This window comes from Procambarus clarkii, chromosome 73, assembly GCF_040958095.1.
Source record: "Procambarus clarkii isolate CNS0578487 chromosome 73, FALCON_Pclarkii_2.0, whole genome shotgun sequence".
Taxonomy (NCBI): Eukaryota; Metazoa; Arthropoda; class Malacostraca; order Decapoda; family Cambaridae; genus Procambarus; species Procambarus clarkii.
In genome coordinates, this window is record NC_091222.1 from 18,980,256 (window position 1) to 18,996,057 (window position 15,802).

The following is a 15,802-nucleotide window of genomic DNA, read 5'->3' on the forward strand; positions in this document are numbered from 1 at the left end:
ACAGTCTCTCGACATCAAGACTAAGCATCTTACAGTAGATGCTTAGGTGGGCAGGAGAAGAAGTGCCTAAATAAGGAGTCAGAGTTTTAGCAAGCCAGGAGGCAAGAGGATAGCCGACAGAGCCCCGTGAAGAAATGATAGAACGAAGAGGAACACCAGGTTTATGAGTCTTAGGTAGATCATAGAAGTAAGGAAGAGAAAGGCAGATGACACAGAAACGTTTTAGTAGATTTGAAGTCAGGAGGACAAAGACTACAGAGCTGTCTTAGTTTGCGGTTGAAGTAAGTTTTAAGGCGATCCAAAAGAGTAGAAGCCAGAGGAGCATATGTGCGAGAGTCAGAGAGCCAACCATCACCATTCTGGAGGTAGTCCCCCACAACAGTACATGTTGTAGTCCCTACAACAATAGCCTAGGAGAGTATCGACAATTTTTTAATTCGTTAGGGAGTGAGTTCAATAGACTGGGTCCTTTAATTTACATGGAGTGTTTGCATAGATTTATGTTGACTCTGGGGGATATCAAAGAGATATTTATTTCTGGTATGGTGTGCATGGGTTCTATTATACCTATGAAGGAAAAGTTTCAGATCAAAATAGCATTTAGGAACAAGGTTTTGCACATGTAAATAGCATATGAGAATGTGTGGAGTGAGTGTATGTTTAGCATGTTAAGGGACCTAAACAGAGGGGCTGTGTGTTGTCTGCAACAGAGTTTGTTGTTGTTCTGATAGCAGATTTTTGCTGAGTTATGATGAGCTTGAGGCCAGTGGTTAAACCCCATTCACAGATACAGTATGTAAGATAGGGATAGATTAGCGAGTAGAATAATGAGAAGAGAGCAGAGTTTGGAACATAAAATCTGACTTTAGACAATATACCAACAGTTTTTGAGGCTTTATGGTTGTGATGTATGAGTGTGCTGAAGTTGAGTATCTTGTCTATGTATAGACAAGGAACTTAACATTATTTATATTGCCGATGTTACTATCAGCAATGGTAATGCTGGTACGTCTGGATGTTACTAATCCAGGTGCTTAATACCTGGATGTTACTAATTACGCAGATAAACTAATGTTTACCTGCGTAATTCTAAGAGATATTGTGTAGCTTTCCTTGTTTCTCGGAAGATGCGCTGACAATTATTGTATATATGTACCTGAGTTTACCCAAGGGCCATTAACTATTTAGTGGCCTCGACGAGGACAGAAAGCTGGCAGCTTGTTAAAGGTTCTGCCAATTTTCCTAATGATGTTTTCTAGCTGAATTTTGGCATTTACGGTTTCAGCGGGTAGGCAGTTCCATGGGTTTATAACCCTTTGGGTGAAAAACATGTTTTCAGCCCTACTTGAGAGGACATACTCTCCAACACTATATCTGTGATTGACCTGTTATCAGTGACTTCAGACCAAATGGTAAGAGGTACTTTGAGCTCTGTAATTACTTCATACACTCAAGAATATTGGAAGACATTCTTGTGCTGTACCCAGATTTTGGTAGTGGGGGGGGGCTGCTATATCAGCCTTACATTTCTTGTTCTCTCTTGATTCCATGTATAACTAGCAGTCCTGTGAGGTGGATGTTGAATTGACTTGTAGCTGGTTTTTGATCTACACTGTGTGCTAGATCATACAGACAAGGAAAGCGGCATATCCCACCAAAGATTTTCACATTTTTAAACATGCTAAAAACGAAATTCAGTTGTTTTGAGCTCCTTTTAAATTATATTAAATATAAGTATTTTGAGAATTTCTAAAGACGAGTATAAAACGTGAGGTCATAACGATTTAATAAAACGTGTTTTAAATGTTATGAAATAACGCTTTGGAGCAAAGGTTTTAAAACGCTAATTATAATTATTAATTATTGGAATTAACAGGTATAATTATCTTTATTGCATTTGGAAAGATACGGAAGGGAGACAAAGAGGAGAGAGGAGAGAGAGAAGAGAAAGGGTAAGAGACAGAGAGAGGGGGAGAGATAGAGACGAGAGACAGAGACGAGAGACAGAGAGGAGAGAGAGAGAGAGAGAGAGAGAGAGAGAGAGAGAGAGAGAGAGAGAGAGGGGAGGAAAAAAGAGTGAGGGGAGAAAGAGAGTTAGAGGCGACAAGGGGGAGTGAGAGGAGAGATAAAAAGAAACGAGAGATAAGAAGAGAGAGAAGGGAAACAGAAGCGAGAGGAGGGGAGAGAGACATAAATAGAGTAGAGAGAGAGAGAGAGAGAAACAGAGACAGAGAGAGAGAGAGAAGCAGAGACAGAGAGGCAGAAGGGCAGAGGCAGAGGATAAATGTAGAGGCAGTGGGCAGAGGCAGTGAGGCAGCGACAGTGGGGTAGAGACAGTGGGACAGAGACAGTAGGGCAGAGACGGTGGGGCAGAGACAGTGGGGCAGAGACAGTGGGTCAGAGACAGTGGAGCAGAGACAGTGGGGCAGAGGCAGTGGGGCAGAGACAGAGGGGCAGAGACTGTGGGACACAGGGGCAGAGGCAGTGGGGCAGAGACAGTGGGGCAGAGACAGTGGGGAAGAGACAGTGGGGCAGAGACAGTGGAGCAGAGACAGTGGGGCAGAAACAGTGGAGCAGAGACAGTGGGGCAGAGACAGTGGGGCAGAGACAGTGGGCAGAGACAGTGGGGCAGAGACGGTGGGGCAGAGACAGTGGGACACAGGGGCAGAGACAGTGGGGCAGAGACAGTGGGGCAGAGACAGTGAGGCAGAGACAGTGGGGCAGAGACAGTGGGGCAGAGGCAGTGGGGCAGAGACAGTGGGGCAGAGACTGTGGGACACAGGGGCAGAGACAGTGGGGCAGAGACTGTGGGACACAGGGGCAGAGGCAGTGGGGCAGAGACAGTGGGGGCAGAGGCAGTGGGGCAGAGACAGTGGGACACAGGGGCAGAGACAGTGGGGCAGAGACTGTGGGACACAGGGGCAGAGGCAGTGGGGCAGTGACAGTGGGGCAGAAACAGTGGGGCAGTGACAGTGGGGCAGTGACAGTGGAGCAGAGACAGTGTGGCAGAGACAGTGTGGCAGAGACAGTGGGTCAGACAGTGGGTCAGAGACAGTGGGGCAGAGACAGTGGGGCAGAGACAGTGTGGAAGAGACAGTGGGTCAGAGACAGTGGGGCAGAGACAGTGGGGCAGAGACTGTGGGACACAGGGGCAGAGACAGTGGGGCAGAGACTGTGGGACACAGGGGCAGAGGCAGTGGGGCAGAGACAGTGGGGCAGAGACTGTGGGACACAGGGGCAGAGGCAGTGGGGCAGAGACAGTGGGGCAGAGGCAGTGGGGCAGAGACAGTGGGGCAGAGACAGTGGGGCAGAGACTGTGGGACACAGGGGCAGAGACAGTGGGGCAGAGACTGTGGGACACAGGGGCAGAGGCAGTGGGGCAGTGACAGTGGGGCAGAGACAGTGGGGCAGTGACAGTGGGGCAGAGACAGTGGGGCAGTGACAGTGGGGCAGAGACAGTGGGACAGAGACTGTGGGACACAGGGGCAGAGGCAGTGGGGCAGAGACAGTGGGGCAGAGGCAGTGGGGCAGAGACAGTGGGGCAGAGACAGTGGGGCAGAGACAGTGGGGCAGAGACTGTGGGACACAGGGGCAGAGACAGTGGGGCAGAGACAGTGGGGCAGAGACTGTGGGACACAGGGGCAGAGGCAGTGGGGCAGAGACAGTGGGGCAGAGGCAGTGGGGCAGAGACAGTGGGGCAGAGACTGTGGGACACAGGGGCAGAGACAGTGGGGCAGTGACAGTGGGGCAGAGACAGTGGGTCAGAGACAGTGGGTCATAGACAGAGGGGCAGAGACAGTGGGTCAGAGACAGTGGGGCAGAGACAGTGGGGCAGAGACAGTGGGCAGAGACAGTGGGTCAGAGACAGTGGGGCAGAGACAGTGGGGCAGAGACAGTGGGTCAGAGACAGTGGGGCAGAGACAGTGGGTCAGAGACAGTGGGTCTGAGACAGTGGGTCAGAGACAGTGGGGCAGAGACAGTGGGTCAGAGACAGTGGGGCAGAGACAGTGGGGCAGAGACAGTGGGGCAGAGACAGTGGAGCAGAGACAGTGTGGCAGAGACAGTGTGGCAGAGACAGTGGGTCAGAGACAGTGGGTCAGAGACAGTGGGTCTGAGACAGTGGGTCTGAGACAGTGGGTCAGAGACAGTGGGTCAGAGACAGTGGGGCAGAGACAGTGGGGCAGAGACAGTGGGGCAGAGACAGCTAGTGGGGCAGTGACAGTGGGGCAGAGACAGTGTGGCAGAGACAGTGTGGCAGAGACAGTGTGGCAGAGACAGTGGGGCAGAGACAGTGGGACAGAGACAGAGCAGCAGAGACAGTGGGTCAGAGACAGTAGGGCAGAGACAGTGGAGCAGAGACAGTGTGGCAGAGACAGTGTGGCAGAGACAGTGTGGCAGAGACAGTGGGGCAGAGACAGTGGGTCAGAGACAGTGGGTCAGAGACAGTGGGACAGAGACAGAGCAGCAGAGACAGTGGGTCAGAGACAGTGGGGCAGAGACAGTGGGGCAGAGACAGTGGGACAGAGACAGTGGGTCAGAGACAGTGGGGCAGAGACAGTGGGACAGAGACAGAGCAGCAGAGACAGTGGGTCAGAGACAGTGGGGCAGAGACAGTGGGGCAGAGGCAGTGGGGCAGAGACAGAGCAGCAGAGACAGTGGGGCAGAGACAGTGGGGGCAGAGACAGTGGGACAGAGACAGTGGGACAGAGACAGTGGGGCAGAGGCAGTGGGGCAGAGGCAGAGGGGCAGAGACAGTGCGGCAGAGACAGTGGGGGCAGAGACAGTGGGGGCAGAGACAGTGGGGCAGAGACAGTGGGGCAGAGGCAGAGGGGGCAGAGACAGTGGGGGCAGAGGCAGAGGGGCAGAGACAGTGGGGCAGAGGCAGTGGGGCAGAGACAGTGGGGCAGAGGCAGAGGGGCAGAGACAGTGGGGGCACAGGCAGTGGGTCAGAGACAGTGGGGCAGAGACAGAGGGTCAGAGGCAGTGACAAAGGGGCAGAGACAGTGGAGGTAGAGACAGTGGGGCAGAGACAGTGGGGCAGAGACAGTGGGACAGAGACAGAGGGGCAGAGACAGAGGGGCAGAGGCAGTGGGGCAGAGACAGTGGGTCAGAGACAGAGGGGCAGAGACAGTGGGGCAGAGACAGTGGGGCAGAGACAGTGGGCAGAAACAGTGGGGCAGAAACAGAGGGGCAGAGGCAGTGGGGCAGAGACAGTGGGGCAGAGGCAGTGGGGCAGAGACAGAGGGGCAGAGACAGTGGGGCAGAGACAGTGGGCAGAAACAGAGGGGCAGAGACAGTGGGGCAGAGACAGTGGGTCAGAGACAGTAGGTCAGAGACAGTTGGGCAGAGGCAGAGGGGCAGAGACTGTGGGGCAGAGACAGTGGGCAGAAACAGAGGGCAGAAACAGTGGGGCAGAGACAGTGGGTCAGAGACAGTGGGTCAGAGACAGTGGGGCAGAGACAGTGGGGCAGAGGCAGTGGGGCAGAGACAGTGGGGAAGAGACAGTGGGGCAGAGGCAGTGGGGCAGAGACAGTGGGGCAGAGACAGTGGAGCAGAGACAGTGGGTCAGAGACAGTGGGTCAGAGACAGTGGGACAGAGACAGAGCAGCAGAGACAGTGGGGCAGAGACAGTGGGGCAGAGGCAGTGGGGCAGAGACAGAGCAGCAGAGACAGTGGGGCAGAGACAGTGGGGCAGAGACAGTGGGGCAGAGACAGTGGGGGCAGAGACAGTGGGGGCAGAGACAGTGGGGGCAGAGACAGTGGGACAGAGACAGTGGGGCAGAGGCAGTGGGGCAGAGGCAGAGGGGCAGAGACAGTGGGGGCAGAGACAGTGGGGGCAGAGACAGCGGGGCAGAGACAGTGGGGCAGAGACAGAGGGTCAGAGGCAGTGACAGAGGGGCAGAGACAGTGGGGCAGAGACAGGGTCATTGGCAGTGACAGAGGGGCAGAGACAGTGGGGCAGAGACAGTGGGTCAGAGACAGTAAGGGCAGAGACAGTGGGACAGAGGCAGTGGGGCAGAGGCAGTGGGGCAGAGACAGAGGGGCAGAGACAGAGGGGCAGAGACAGAGGGGCAAAGACAGTGGGGCAGAGACAGTGGGGCAGAGACAGTGGGCAGAAACAGAGGGGCAGAGACAGTGGGGCAGAGACAGTGGGTCAGAGACAGTGGGGCAGAGACAGTGGGTCAGAGACAGTGGGACAGAGACAGTGGGGCAGTGACAGTGGGGCAGAGACAGTGGGTCAGAGACAGTGGGTCAGAGACAGTGGGTCAGAGACAGTAGGTCAGAGACAGTGGGTCAGAGACAGTGGGTCAGAGACAGTAGGTCAGAGACAGTGGGTCAGAGACAGTGGGACAGAGACAGTGGGGCAGAGACAGTGTGGCAGAGACAGTGGGGCAGAGACAGTGGGGCAGAGACAGTGGGTCAGAGACAGTGGGACAGAGACAGAGCAGCAGAGCAGCAGAGACAGTGGGGCAGAGACAGTGGGGCAGAGGCAGTGGGGCAGAGACAGTGGGGCAGAGACAGTGGGGCAGAGACAGTGGGGGCAGAGACAGTGGGACAGAGACAGTGGGGCAGAGGCAGTGGGGCACAGGCAGAGGGGCAGAGACAGTGCGGCAGAGACAGTGGGGGCAGAGACAGTGGAGGCAGAGACAGTGGGGCAGAGACAGTGGGGCAGAGGCAGTGGGGGCAGAGGCAGAGGGGCAGAGGCAGTGGGGCAGAGACAGTGGGGCAGAGGCAGAGGGGCAGAGACAGTGGGGGCAGAGGCAGTGGGTCAGAGACAGTGGGGCAGAGACAGAGGGTCAGAGGCAGTGACAGAGGGGCAGAGACAGTGGAGGTAGAGACAGTGGGGCAGAGACAGTGGGACAGAGACAGAGGGGCAGAGACAGAGGGGCAGAGGCAGTGGGGCAGAGACAGAGGGTCAGAGACAGAGGGGCAGAGACAGTGGGGCAGAGACAGTGGGGCAGAGACAGTGGGCAGAAACAGAGGGGCAGAGACAGTGGGGCAGAGGCAGTGGGGCAGAGACAGTGGGGCAGAGGCAGTGGGGCAGAGACAGTGGGGCAGAGACAGTGGGGCAGAGACAGTGGGGCAGAGACAGTGGGCAGAAACAGAGGGGCAGAGACAGTGGGGCAGAGACAGTGGGTCAGAGACAGTAGGTCAGAGACAGTTGGGCAGAGGCAGAGGGGCAGAGACAGCGGGGCAGAGACAGAGGGGCAGAGACAGAGGGTCAGAGGCAGTGACAGAGGGGCAGAGACAGTGGGTCAGAGACAGTAAGGGCAGAGACAGTGGGGCAGAGGCAGTGGGGCAGAGACAGAGGGGCAGAGACAGAGGGGCAGAGACAGAGGGGCAGAGACAGTGGGGCAGAGACAGTGGGGCAGAGACAGTGGGCAGAAACAGAGGGGCAGAGACAGTGGGTCAGAGACAGTGGGGCAGAGACAGTGGGTCAGAGACAGTGGGACAGAGACAGTGGGGCAGTGACAGTGGGTCAGAGACAGTGGGACAGAGACAGAGCAGCAGAGACAGAGCAGCAGAGACAGTGGGGCAGAGACAGTGGGGCAGAGGCAGTGGGGCAGAGACAGTGGGGCAGAGACAGTGGGGCAGAGGCAGTGGGGCAGAGGCAGTAGGGGCAGAGACAGTGGGGGCAGAGACAGTGGGACAGAGACAGTGGGACAGAGACAGTGGGGCAGAGGCAGTGGGGCAGAGGCAGTGGGGCAGAGGCAGAGGGGCAGAGACAGTGGGGCAGAGACAGTGGGGGCAGAGACAGTGGGGGCAGAGACAGCGGGGCAGAGACAGTGGGGCAGAGGCAGTGGGTCAGAGACAGTGGGGCAGAGACAGAGGGGCAGAGACAGTGGGGCAGAGACAGTGGGGAAGAGACAGTAGGGGCAGAGACAGTGGGACAGAGGCAGTGGGGCAGAGGCAGTGGGGCAGAGACAGAGGGGCAGAGACAGAGGGGCAGAGACAGAGGGGCAGAGACAGTGGGGCAGAGACAGTGGGGCAGAGACAGTGGGCAGAAACAGAGGGGCAGAGACAGTGGGGCAGAGACAGTGGGTCAGAGACAGTGGGGCAGAGAGAGTGGGTCAGAGACAGTGGGTCAGAGACAGTGGGACAGAGACAGTGGGTCAGAGGCAGTGGGTCAGAGACAGTAGGTCAGAGACAGTGGGTCAGAGACAGTGGGTCAGAGACAGTAGGTCAGAGACAGTGGGTCAGAGACAGTGGGACAGAGACAGTGGGGCAGTGACAGTGGGGCAGAGACAGTGGGTCAGAGACAGTGGGTCAGAGATAGTGGGTCAGAGACAGTAGGTCAGAGACAGTGGGGCAGAGACAGTGGGTCAGAGACAGAGAGGCGGAGACAGTGGGTCAGAGGCAGAGGGTCAGAGACAGTGGGGTAGAGACAGTGGGTCAGAGACAGTGGGTCAGAGACAGTGAGTCAGAGACAGTGGGTCAGAGACAGTGGGTCAGACAGTAGGTCAGAGACAGTGGGTCAGAGACAGTGGGTCAGAGACAGTAGGTCAGAGACAGTGGGTCAGAGACAGTGGGGCAGAGGCGGAGGGTCAGAGACAGTGTGGCAGAGACAGTGGGGCAGAGACAGTGGGTCAGAGACAGTGGGTCAGAGACAGTGGGGCAGAGGCAAAGGGCGTGAGGCAGTGGGGCAGACAGTGGGCAGAAACAGAGGGGCAGAGACAGTGGGGCAGAGGCAGTGGGGCAGAGACAGTGGGGCAGAGGCAGTGGGGCAGAGACAGTGGGGCAGAGACAGTGGGGCAGAGACAGTGGGTCAGAGACAGTAGGTCAGAGACAGTTGGGCAGAGGCAGAGGGGCAGAGACAGCGGGGCAGAGACAGAGGGGCAGAGACAGAGGGTCAGAGGCAGTGACAGAGGGGCAGAGACAGTGGGTCAGAGACAGTAAGGGCAGAGACAGTGGGGCAGAGGCAGTGGGGCAGAGACAGAGGGGCAGAGACAGAGGGGCAGAGACAGAGGGGCAGAGACAGTGGGGCAGAGACAGTGGGGCAGAGACAGTGGGCAGAAACAGAGGGGCAGAGACAGTGGGTCAGAGACAGTGGGGCAGAGACAGTGGGTCAGAGACAGTGGGACAGAGACAGTGGGGCAGTGACAGTGGGTAAGAGACAGTGGGACAGAGACAGAGCAGCAGAGACAGAGCAGCAGAGACAGTGGGGCAGAGACAGTGGGGCAGAGGCAGTGGGGCAGAGACAGTGGGGCAGAGACAGTGGGGCAGAGGCAGTGGGGCAGAGGCAGTAGGGGCAGAGACAGTGGGGGCAGAGACAGTGGGACAGAGACAGTGGGACAGAGACAGTGGGGCAGAGGCAGTGGGGCAGAGGCAGTGGGGCAGAGGCAGAGGGGCAGAGACAGTGGGGCAGAGACAGTGGGGGCAGAGACAGTGGGGGCAGAGACAGCGGGGCAGAGACAGTGGGGCAGAGGCAGTGGGTCAGAGACAGTGGGGCAGAGACAGAGGGGCAGAGACAGTGGGGCAGAGACAGTGGGGAAGAGACAGTAGGGGCAGAGACAGTGGGACAGAGGCAGTGGGGCAGAGGCAGTGGGGCAGAGACAGAGGGGCAGAGACAGAGGGGCAGAGACAGAGGGGCAGAGACAGTGGGGCAGAGACAGTGGGGCAGAGACAGTGGGCAGAAACAGAGGGGCAGAGACAGTGGGGCAGAGACAGTGGGTCAGAGACAGTGGGTCAGAGACAGTGGGTCAGAGACAGTGGGACAGAGACAGTGGGTCAGAGGCAGTGGGTCAGAGACAGTAGGTCAGAGACAGTGGGTCAGAGACAGTGGGTCAGAGACAGTAGGTCAGAGACAGTGGGTCAGAGACAGTGGGACAGAGACAGTGGGGCAGTGACAGTGGGGCAGAGACAGTGGGTCAGAGACAGTGGGTCAGAGATAGTGGGTCAGAGACAGTAGGTCAGAGACAGTGGGGCAGAGACAGTGGGTCAGAGACAGAGAGGCGGAGACAGTGGGTCAGAGGCAGAGGGTCAGAGACAGTGGGGTAGAGACAGTGGGTCAGAGACAGTGGGTCAGAGACAGTGAGTCAGAGACAGTGGGTCAGAGACAGTGGGTCAGACAGTAGGTCAGAGACAGTGGGTCAGAGACAGTGGGTCAGAGACAGTAGGTCAGAGACAGTGGGTCAGAGACAGTGGGGCAGAGGCGGAGGGTCAGAGACAGTGTGGCAGAGACAGTGGGGCAGAGACAGTGGGTCAGAGACAGTGGGTCAGAGACAGTGGGGCAGAGGCAAAGGGCGTGAGGCAGTGGGGCAGACAGTGGGGCAGAGACAGTGGGGCAGAGACAGTGGGGCAGAGGCAAAGGGCGTGAGGCAGTGGGGCAGAGACTGTGAGGCAGAGAAGCAGAGACAGTGGGGCAGAGACAGAGGGTCAGAGGCAGTGACAGAGGGTCAGAGACAGTGGGTCAGAGACAGTGGGGCAGAGACAGTAGGGGCAGAGACAGAGGAGCAGAGACAGTGGGGCAGTGACAGTGGGGCAGTGACAGTGGGGCAGAGACAGTAGGGGCAGAGACAGTAGGGGCAGAGACAGTGGGGCAGAGACAGTGGGGCAGTGACAGTGGGTCAAAGACAGTGGGACAGAGACAGTGGGGCAGTGACAGTGGGGCAGAGACAGAGGGGCAGAGACAGAGGGGCAGAGACAGTGGGGCAGAGACAGTAGGTCAGAGACAGTGGGGCAGAGACAGTGGGTCAGAGACAGTGGGACAGAGACAGTGGGGCAGTGACAGTGGGGCAGTGACAGTGGGGCAGAGACAGTAGGTCAGAGACAGTGGGGCAGAGACAGTGGGTCAGAGACAGAGGGGCAGAGACAGTGGGGCAGAGACAGTGGGGCAGAGACAGTGGGTCAGAGACAGTGGGTCAGAGACAGTGGGTCAGAGACAGTGGGTCAGAGACAGTGGGTCAGAGACAGTGGGTCAGAGACAGTGGGTCAGAGACAGTGGGTCAGAGACAGTGGGTCAGAGACAGTGGGTCAGAGACATTGGGTCAGAGACAGTGGGGCAGAGGCAGAGGGTCAGAGACAGTGTGGCAGAGACAGTGTGGCAGAGACAGTGGGGCAGAGACAGTGGGTCAGAGACTGGGTCAGAGGCAGTGGGTCAGACAGTGGGGCAGAGACAGTGGGGCAGAGGCAAAGGGCCAGAGGCAGTGGGGCAGAGACTGTGAGGCAGAGAAGCAGAGACAGTGGGTCAGAGACAGTGGGTCAGAGACATTGGGGTACAGAAAGTGGGGCAGAGGCAGAGGGGCAGAAACAGTGGGGCAGAGGTAGAGGGTCAGAGACAGTGGGGCAGAGACAGTGGGTCAGAGACAGTGGGTCAGAGACAGTGGGGCAGAGGTAGAGGGTCAGAGACAGTGGGTCAGAGACAGTGGGGCAGAGGTAGAGGGTCAGAGACAGTGGGTCAGAGACATTGGGGTACAGAAAGTGGGGCAGAGGCAGAGGGGCAGAGGTAGAGGGTCAGAGACAGTGGGGTAGAGACAGTGGGTCAGAGACAGTGGGGCAGAGGTAGAGGGTCAGAGACAGTGGGTCAGAGACAGTGGGGCAGAGACAGAGCGGCAGCGCGTCAACAAGATTTCCGGAAGCTGTCCCGATGCGGCGTTTGACGTCGGGAGGAGTAGCCGGGCAGCTGCAGCGATTTTTCTCTTGGGTGGGAATGCCCAGGGAAATTCAGACGGACTGTGGAAGTATATTCCAGTCCAAATGGTTCAGACAGACTGTGACAAATTGGGGAGTGACTCAGATTCGGTAGTCGCCCTACCGACCGCAGTCGCAAGGGGGGATCGAAAGGTTTCACTCCATCCTGAAGACCGTTCTGAGAGTGTTCTGTGCAGAGCAGGGAGCCGAGTGGGATGAGGCTGTGTACTCTGCGTTGTTTGCCATACGTAACGCAGTGGTAGAGTCGTTAGGTTTCTCACCGTTCCAGCTGGTGTATGGACATGAGGTACGAAGTCCTCTGTCCATGTTGAAAGAGTAATGGACACCAGGAGTGACCGTGAGAACGGTCAACGAGTACGTTCAGAAGTTCAAAGAACGTCTCACTTTAGCAAAGGAACTAGCAGGAAAACATCTGAAGGAGGCGCAGCATAAGATGTGAGAATGGTATGACAAGAAAGCTACGCCAAGAGAGTTCCAGGTTGGGTCCCAGGTTATAGTGTTGCTGCTAGGGAAGAGCCGAGTGACCGAATCACGATTCGAGGGACCGTACAGGGTACTACGGTGGTTAGGTCCTGTAACTTATGAAATCGGTAAGCCGGATAGACCCCGCAAGACACGGGTGTGTCATGTCGACCGCCTGAAGCCTTCCTTCCCAGAGGAAGGAGGAGCCGCCGAGCAGAACGGTACGATGACTCGAGACCCCCAGCAGAAGATGATTTTGTGCATGCAGATGGACCAGGAACTTCCAGAGGAGGAAGGAAAGTGGTCCAGGGCGGACGGCACCCATCTCACCAATTCCGAGAGTTTGGCGAGGATTGAGGACAAGTTACAACACCTAGAAGGACAACAGAGCGCGGGCCTGTTACGGCCCTCTCGGGTCGCAACCGGGTTCTTACTCTGATGTTGGTAGAGGAAGGGTATCCGGCCCCAAGTGGCTTTCAAGGGATGTGATCCGTAACGCAAGTAAATTAAAGGGGAAGGGAAATAAAGTCAAAAACTTAATAATATAATTACCGTCACCAATAAATATATATAAGAAGATTACACGAGGGGGGGGGGGTATAAACACTATTATCTACACTGTTGTCTTCTTCTGAAGACTCTGGATCTTCACGGTGTTCACGATGCCAAGTTCTTGGTGCTCTTGTGGCCTCACGATTAATCCTTCAAGAATCTTGAGTCTACCCTGGCCACAGGGCAGCCAAAGCACAGTTCCACTGGGGGCACCATCGTGGAGGCCGTCAACCACAAGTCCAGCAGATAGCTGGCAGGTTCCAAATCAGCGACGCTGGCTAGGTCACTCCACGATCGATACTAAGATCACGAACCCTTAGTCAGGAGCCTCGTGTGATACCACAGATCACTCTCCTTGCCACAACTCCCCAGTGGTTAAGCGTCTCCTCCAGTCAGTCCCGGATATGACAATCCCTCAACTGCCACTTCACAGGCAGGTCAACACCACAGTGTTCATCCGGGGGCGACTCACAGCTGCTGCAGCAAACACTTGGAGACGAGACGACTGCCTTGGGTAGACTGACTCAACTTCCATTACAGCAGTCCCAGGTCGACTCTGTAATCAGACACGTCATCAGTAACAGGGACACACTAAAGCACCTCACTTACTGGCTTAGACACAAACGCCCGACGTATCCATTCCATAGATGGCGTTGCTGTCTAAGCTCCACCTCACCAGAGGTCAGCAGAGGCTGTGTTACGAGCTAATCAGGACTGGAAACTAGCCCTTGTGGCCAGTACACCTCGTCCTCACCAGGTGTCGTCGTCCATTTGGAGGGGGTTTCAGGAGCCGACCCACAGATGGCGTGGTCGTCACTGCTCCAGGCTCGGAAGCTGGATTCGGGTCCGTAACACCTTACCACCAAAAAGAATTTGGTTTGGGGTTCTATAAAAGAAAAGACAAACCAAATTAGTACGGGGATACAACTCCACACAGATTCACGTACACTATTAACTGGAATGGTGAGGCTGTCTTGTCCACAGAACTGTACTACTGGGGAACTCTGGCATGAAGGAAACTTTAAGATGGAAGACGATAATCTGCCTGATGTAATCTTCCACCTTTCCACTGCGATGTCAAGCAGGGGCATAATCTCACGTGTCCCGAGTAAGGATCGACATCGACGCGATTTGGTGTGAATCGACACTTCCCTGTGTCGTGGCACCGATGATGGCTGGTCGCAGACGGCATTTCTAGTACCGGTCCGGTAGTCCTTCAGGGAGACGGGAACCTGGAATACAGGGGTCGGATTATTTAGAGTCACAGTGACAGTTGGCAAGTCAGTACTTACAGCATACGCCTCTACTAGGCTCACACCTAGTTCCAACAGGGCTGCTTGCACACCGAAGATGGCATTCGCTCTGCCACCGTCAGGTCGACCAACGTTCCGTATAACGCTGCATTTAGGCTCAGCAATCACACGGGGGGTGTCAACCTGTCGGAAACAGACACTCATATTATCACATCTCGTACCTCCTGTATCTACCATCACCTTCCAGGTTCCTTCTTCGACTGCACTACTCACAGTGCACGTCTCCAATCCCTGGGGTCTTTTCGCAATGTTCAAGGGAGCCATCATCTGTCGGGTCGTCCACTGGTCCTTACCGAGAACACACATAAGAACAAAACAAAACACCGCTAAGAAACATTTGGCTAACTTAGGGATAAGCTTCCTGAGCCTGTCATGTCCGTAGCCGGCTATATCCATTAGCCTGGTTTGGACCAAAGAGGGCACTGTAACCTTCGCACATACCTCACATACCTCCGACGTCTGGGAATCTCTGGCCGGTTCAATGCACGCTGTAACTTGCCATACCGCAAGTACACATCCGCCTTCGCTCCAGACTCTTTGGTATCCGTGGGTACTTGCACACGAGACCTCTCTTCATGCTCAGTTGCCTCTACCATCGTAACCGTATGTTCCTCGTCGGGAGAAAAATCAGGAGACTCTGCTATAATGCGGTTGATCTGCGGGTGAGAGGAAGGATTAAACACATTTAATCCTTTAATTCTTTACCTGTACATTACCATTGCCTGTTACCTCTGACCTTGCTGTTCCGGCTGACTCGTCCGCGACCTTGGGATGATTGTTGCTCCAATCAGTCACCAAGTCGTTGGCTAGTATCACGTCAATCCCAGCTACAGGGAGGGTATCTACTACTGCCAACGCACATGTGCCGCTGAAGTAAGGCGAGTCGAGATGTACCGGCACTAAGGGGGCGATGTACTGTGTCCTAGGAAACCCAACCAGGACAACCTCTGGTCTCCCATCCACACTCATTCCCTCGGGTAACGAGTTTCTCACGATCAGGGACTGGGCTGCTCCACTATCTCTGAGCACTACAACTGACCTACCAGTATGATCACTCGATACATACCCGCTTGAAGTGTGAGGGGAAAACAATCTGGGTTCTTCCTGCGTAATCGTAGACTGGCTTCCTGCTGGTGTTGTCACACAGCTCATCAACATCACCTCCCTACGAGCGCCGTTACCTCTTCTGCCTCGGCACATAGCAGCTACGTGCCCTTTTTGCCCACAAGTCCAGCACACCATATTCCTCCTCGGACTCCGGTGTTTCGGACTGGTCCTTCGAGGGCTACTTGGGGGCGTCTTCTTAGTGCTTCGTGGGACGGGGGTCTCCTCTTCGTCATGAGGTTTGTCAAACCGGCGTTGGTAATTCCTCGAGACGTACTTAGCAGAAGGCCTATGCGTCAGGATGTATTCCTCAGCCATGGTGGCTGCCGCACTCAAGGTTTCTACCTGCTGTTCCTCTAAGTACGTCTTCAGATCTCCAGACAGACAGTCCTTGAAGTCCTCTAACAGTATGAGCTGCTCGAGGTCTTCTTTGGTCTCCACCTTCCGAGAGGTACACCATTCCTGGAAAAGTCGCTCCTTGATAGTGGCGAATTCGGTGAAAGTGTGCTCTGAGGTCTTTTTCAGGTTCCTGAACTTCTGCCTGTAAGCCTCAGGTACCAATTGGTATGCCATGAGCACGACCTTCTTCACCTTGTCATAATCGCCGGAGTCGTCAAGGGATAACGTGGAAGGCGATTTGGGCCTTCCCAGTCAAGACTGACTGGGAAGGCTCAAAGACATGATGGCCCAATTCTCCCTTGGCCACTCCAAAGAAGCAG

General features: G+C 56.0%; 1 protein-coding gene across 1 annotated transcript; it reads left to right on the forward strand.

Moving 5' to 3' along the window:
- The first annotated feature begins 993 nt into the window (after positions 1-993).
- Positions 994-12,831, forward strand: LOC138356621 (uncharacterized transmembrane protein DDB_G0289901-like). Its single transcript, XM_069312809.1, has 5 exons — positions 994-1,005; positions 2,783-3,438; positions 3,975-4,445; positions 10,993-11,264; positions 12,752-12,831. Exons 1-5 carry the CDS (start codon positions 994-996, stop codon positions 12,829-12,831), a joined length of 1,491 nt encoding a protein of 496 aa, XP_069168910.1.
- Positions 12,832-15,802: the final 2,971 nt, after the last annotated feature.

What these genes read in the sequence shown, in the direction of transcription:
- LOC138356621 (XM_069312809.1), top strand. An exon ending in GGGGCAGAGACAGTGGGGCA is followed by an intron (nt 3,439 to 3,974) that starts GTGACAGTGGGG and finishes ACAGTGGGGCAG; the next exon opens with AGACAGTGGGTCAGAGACAG. An exon ending in GAGACAGTGGGTCAGAGACA is followed by an intron (nt 4,446 to 10,992) that starts GTGGGACAGAGA and finishes ACATTGGGTCAG; the next exon opens with AGACAGTGGGGCAGAGGCAG.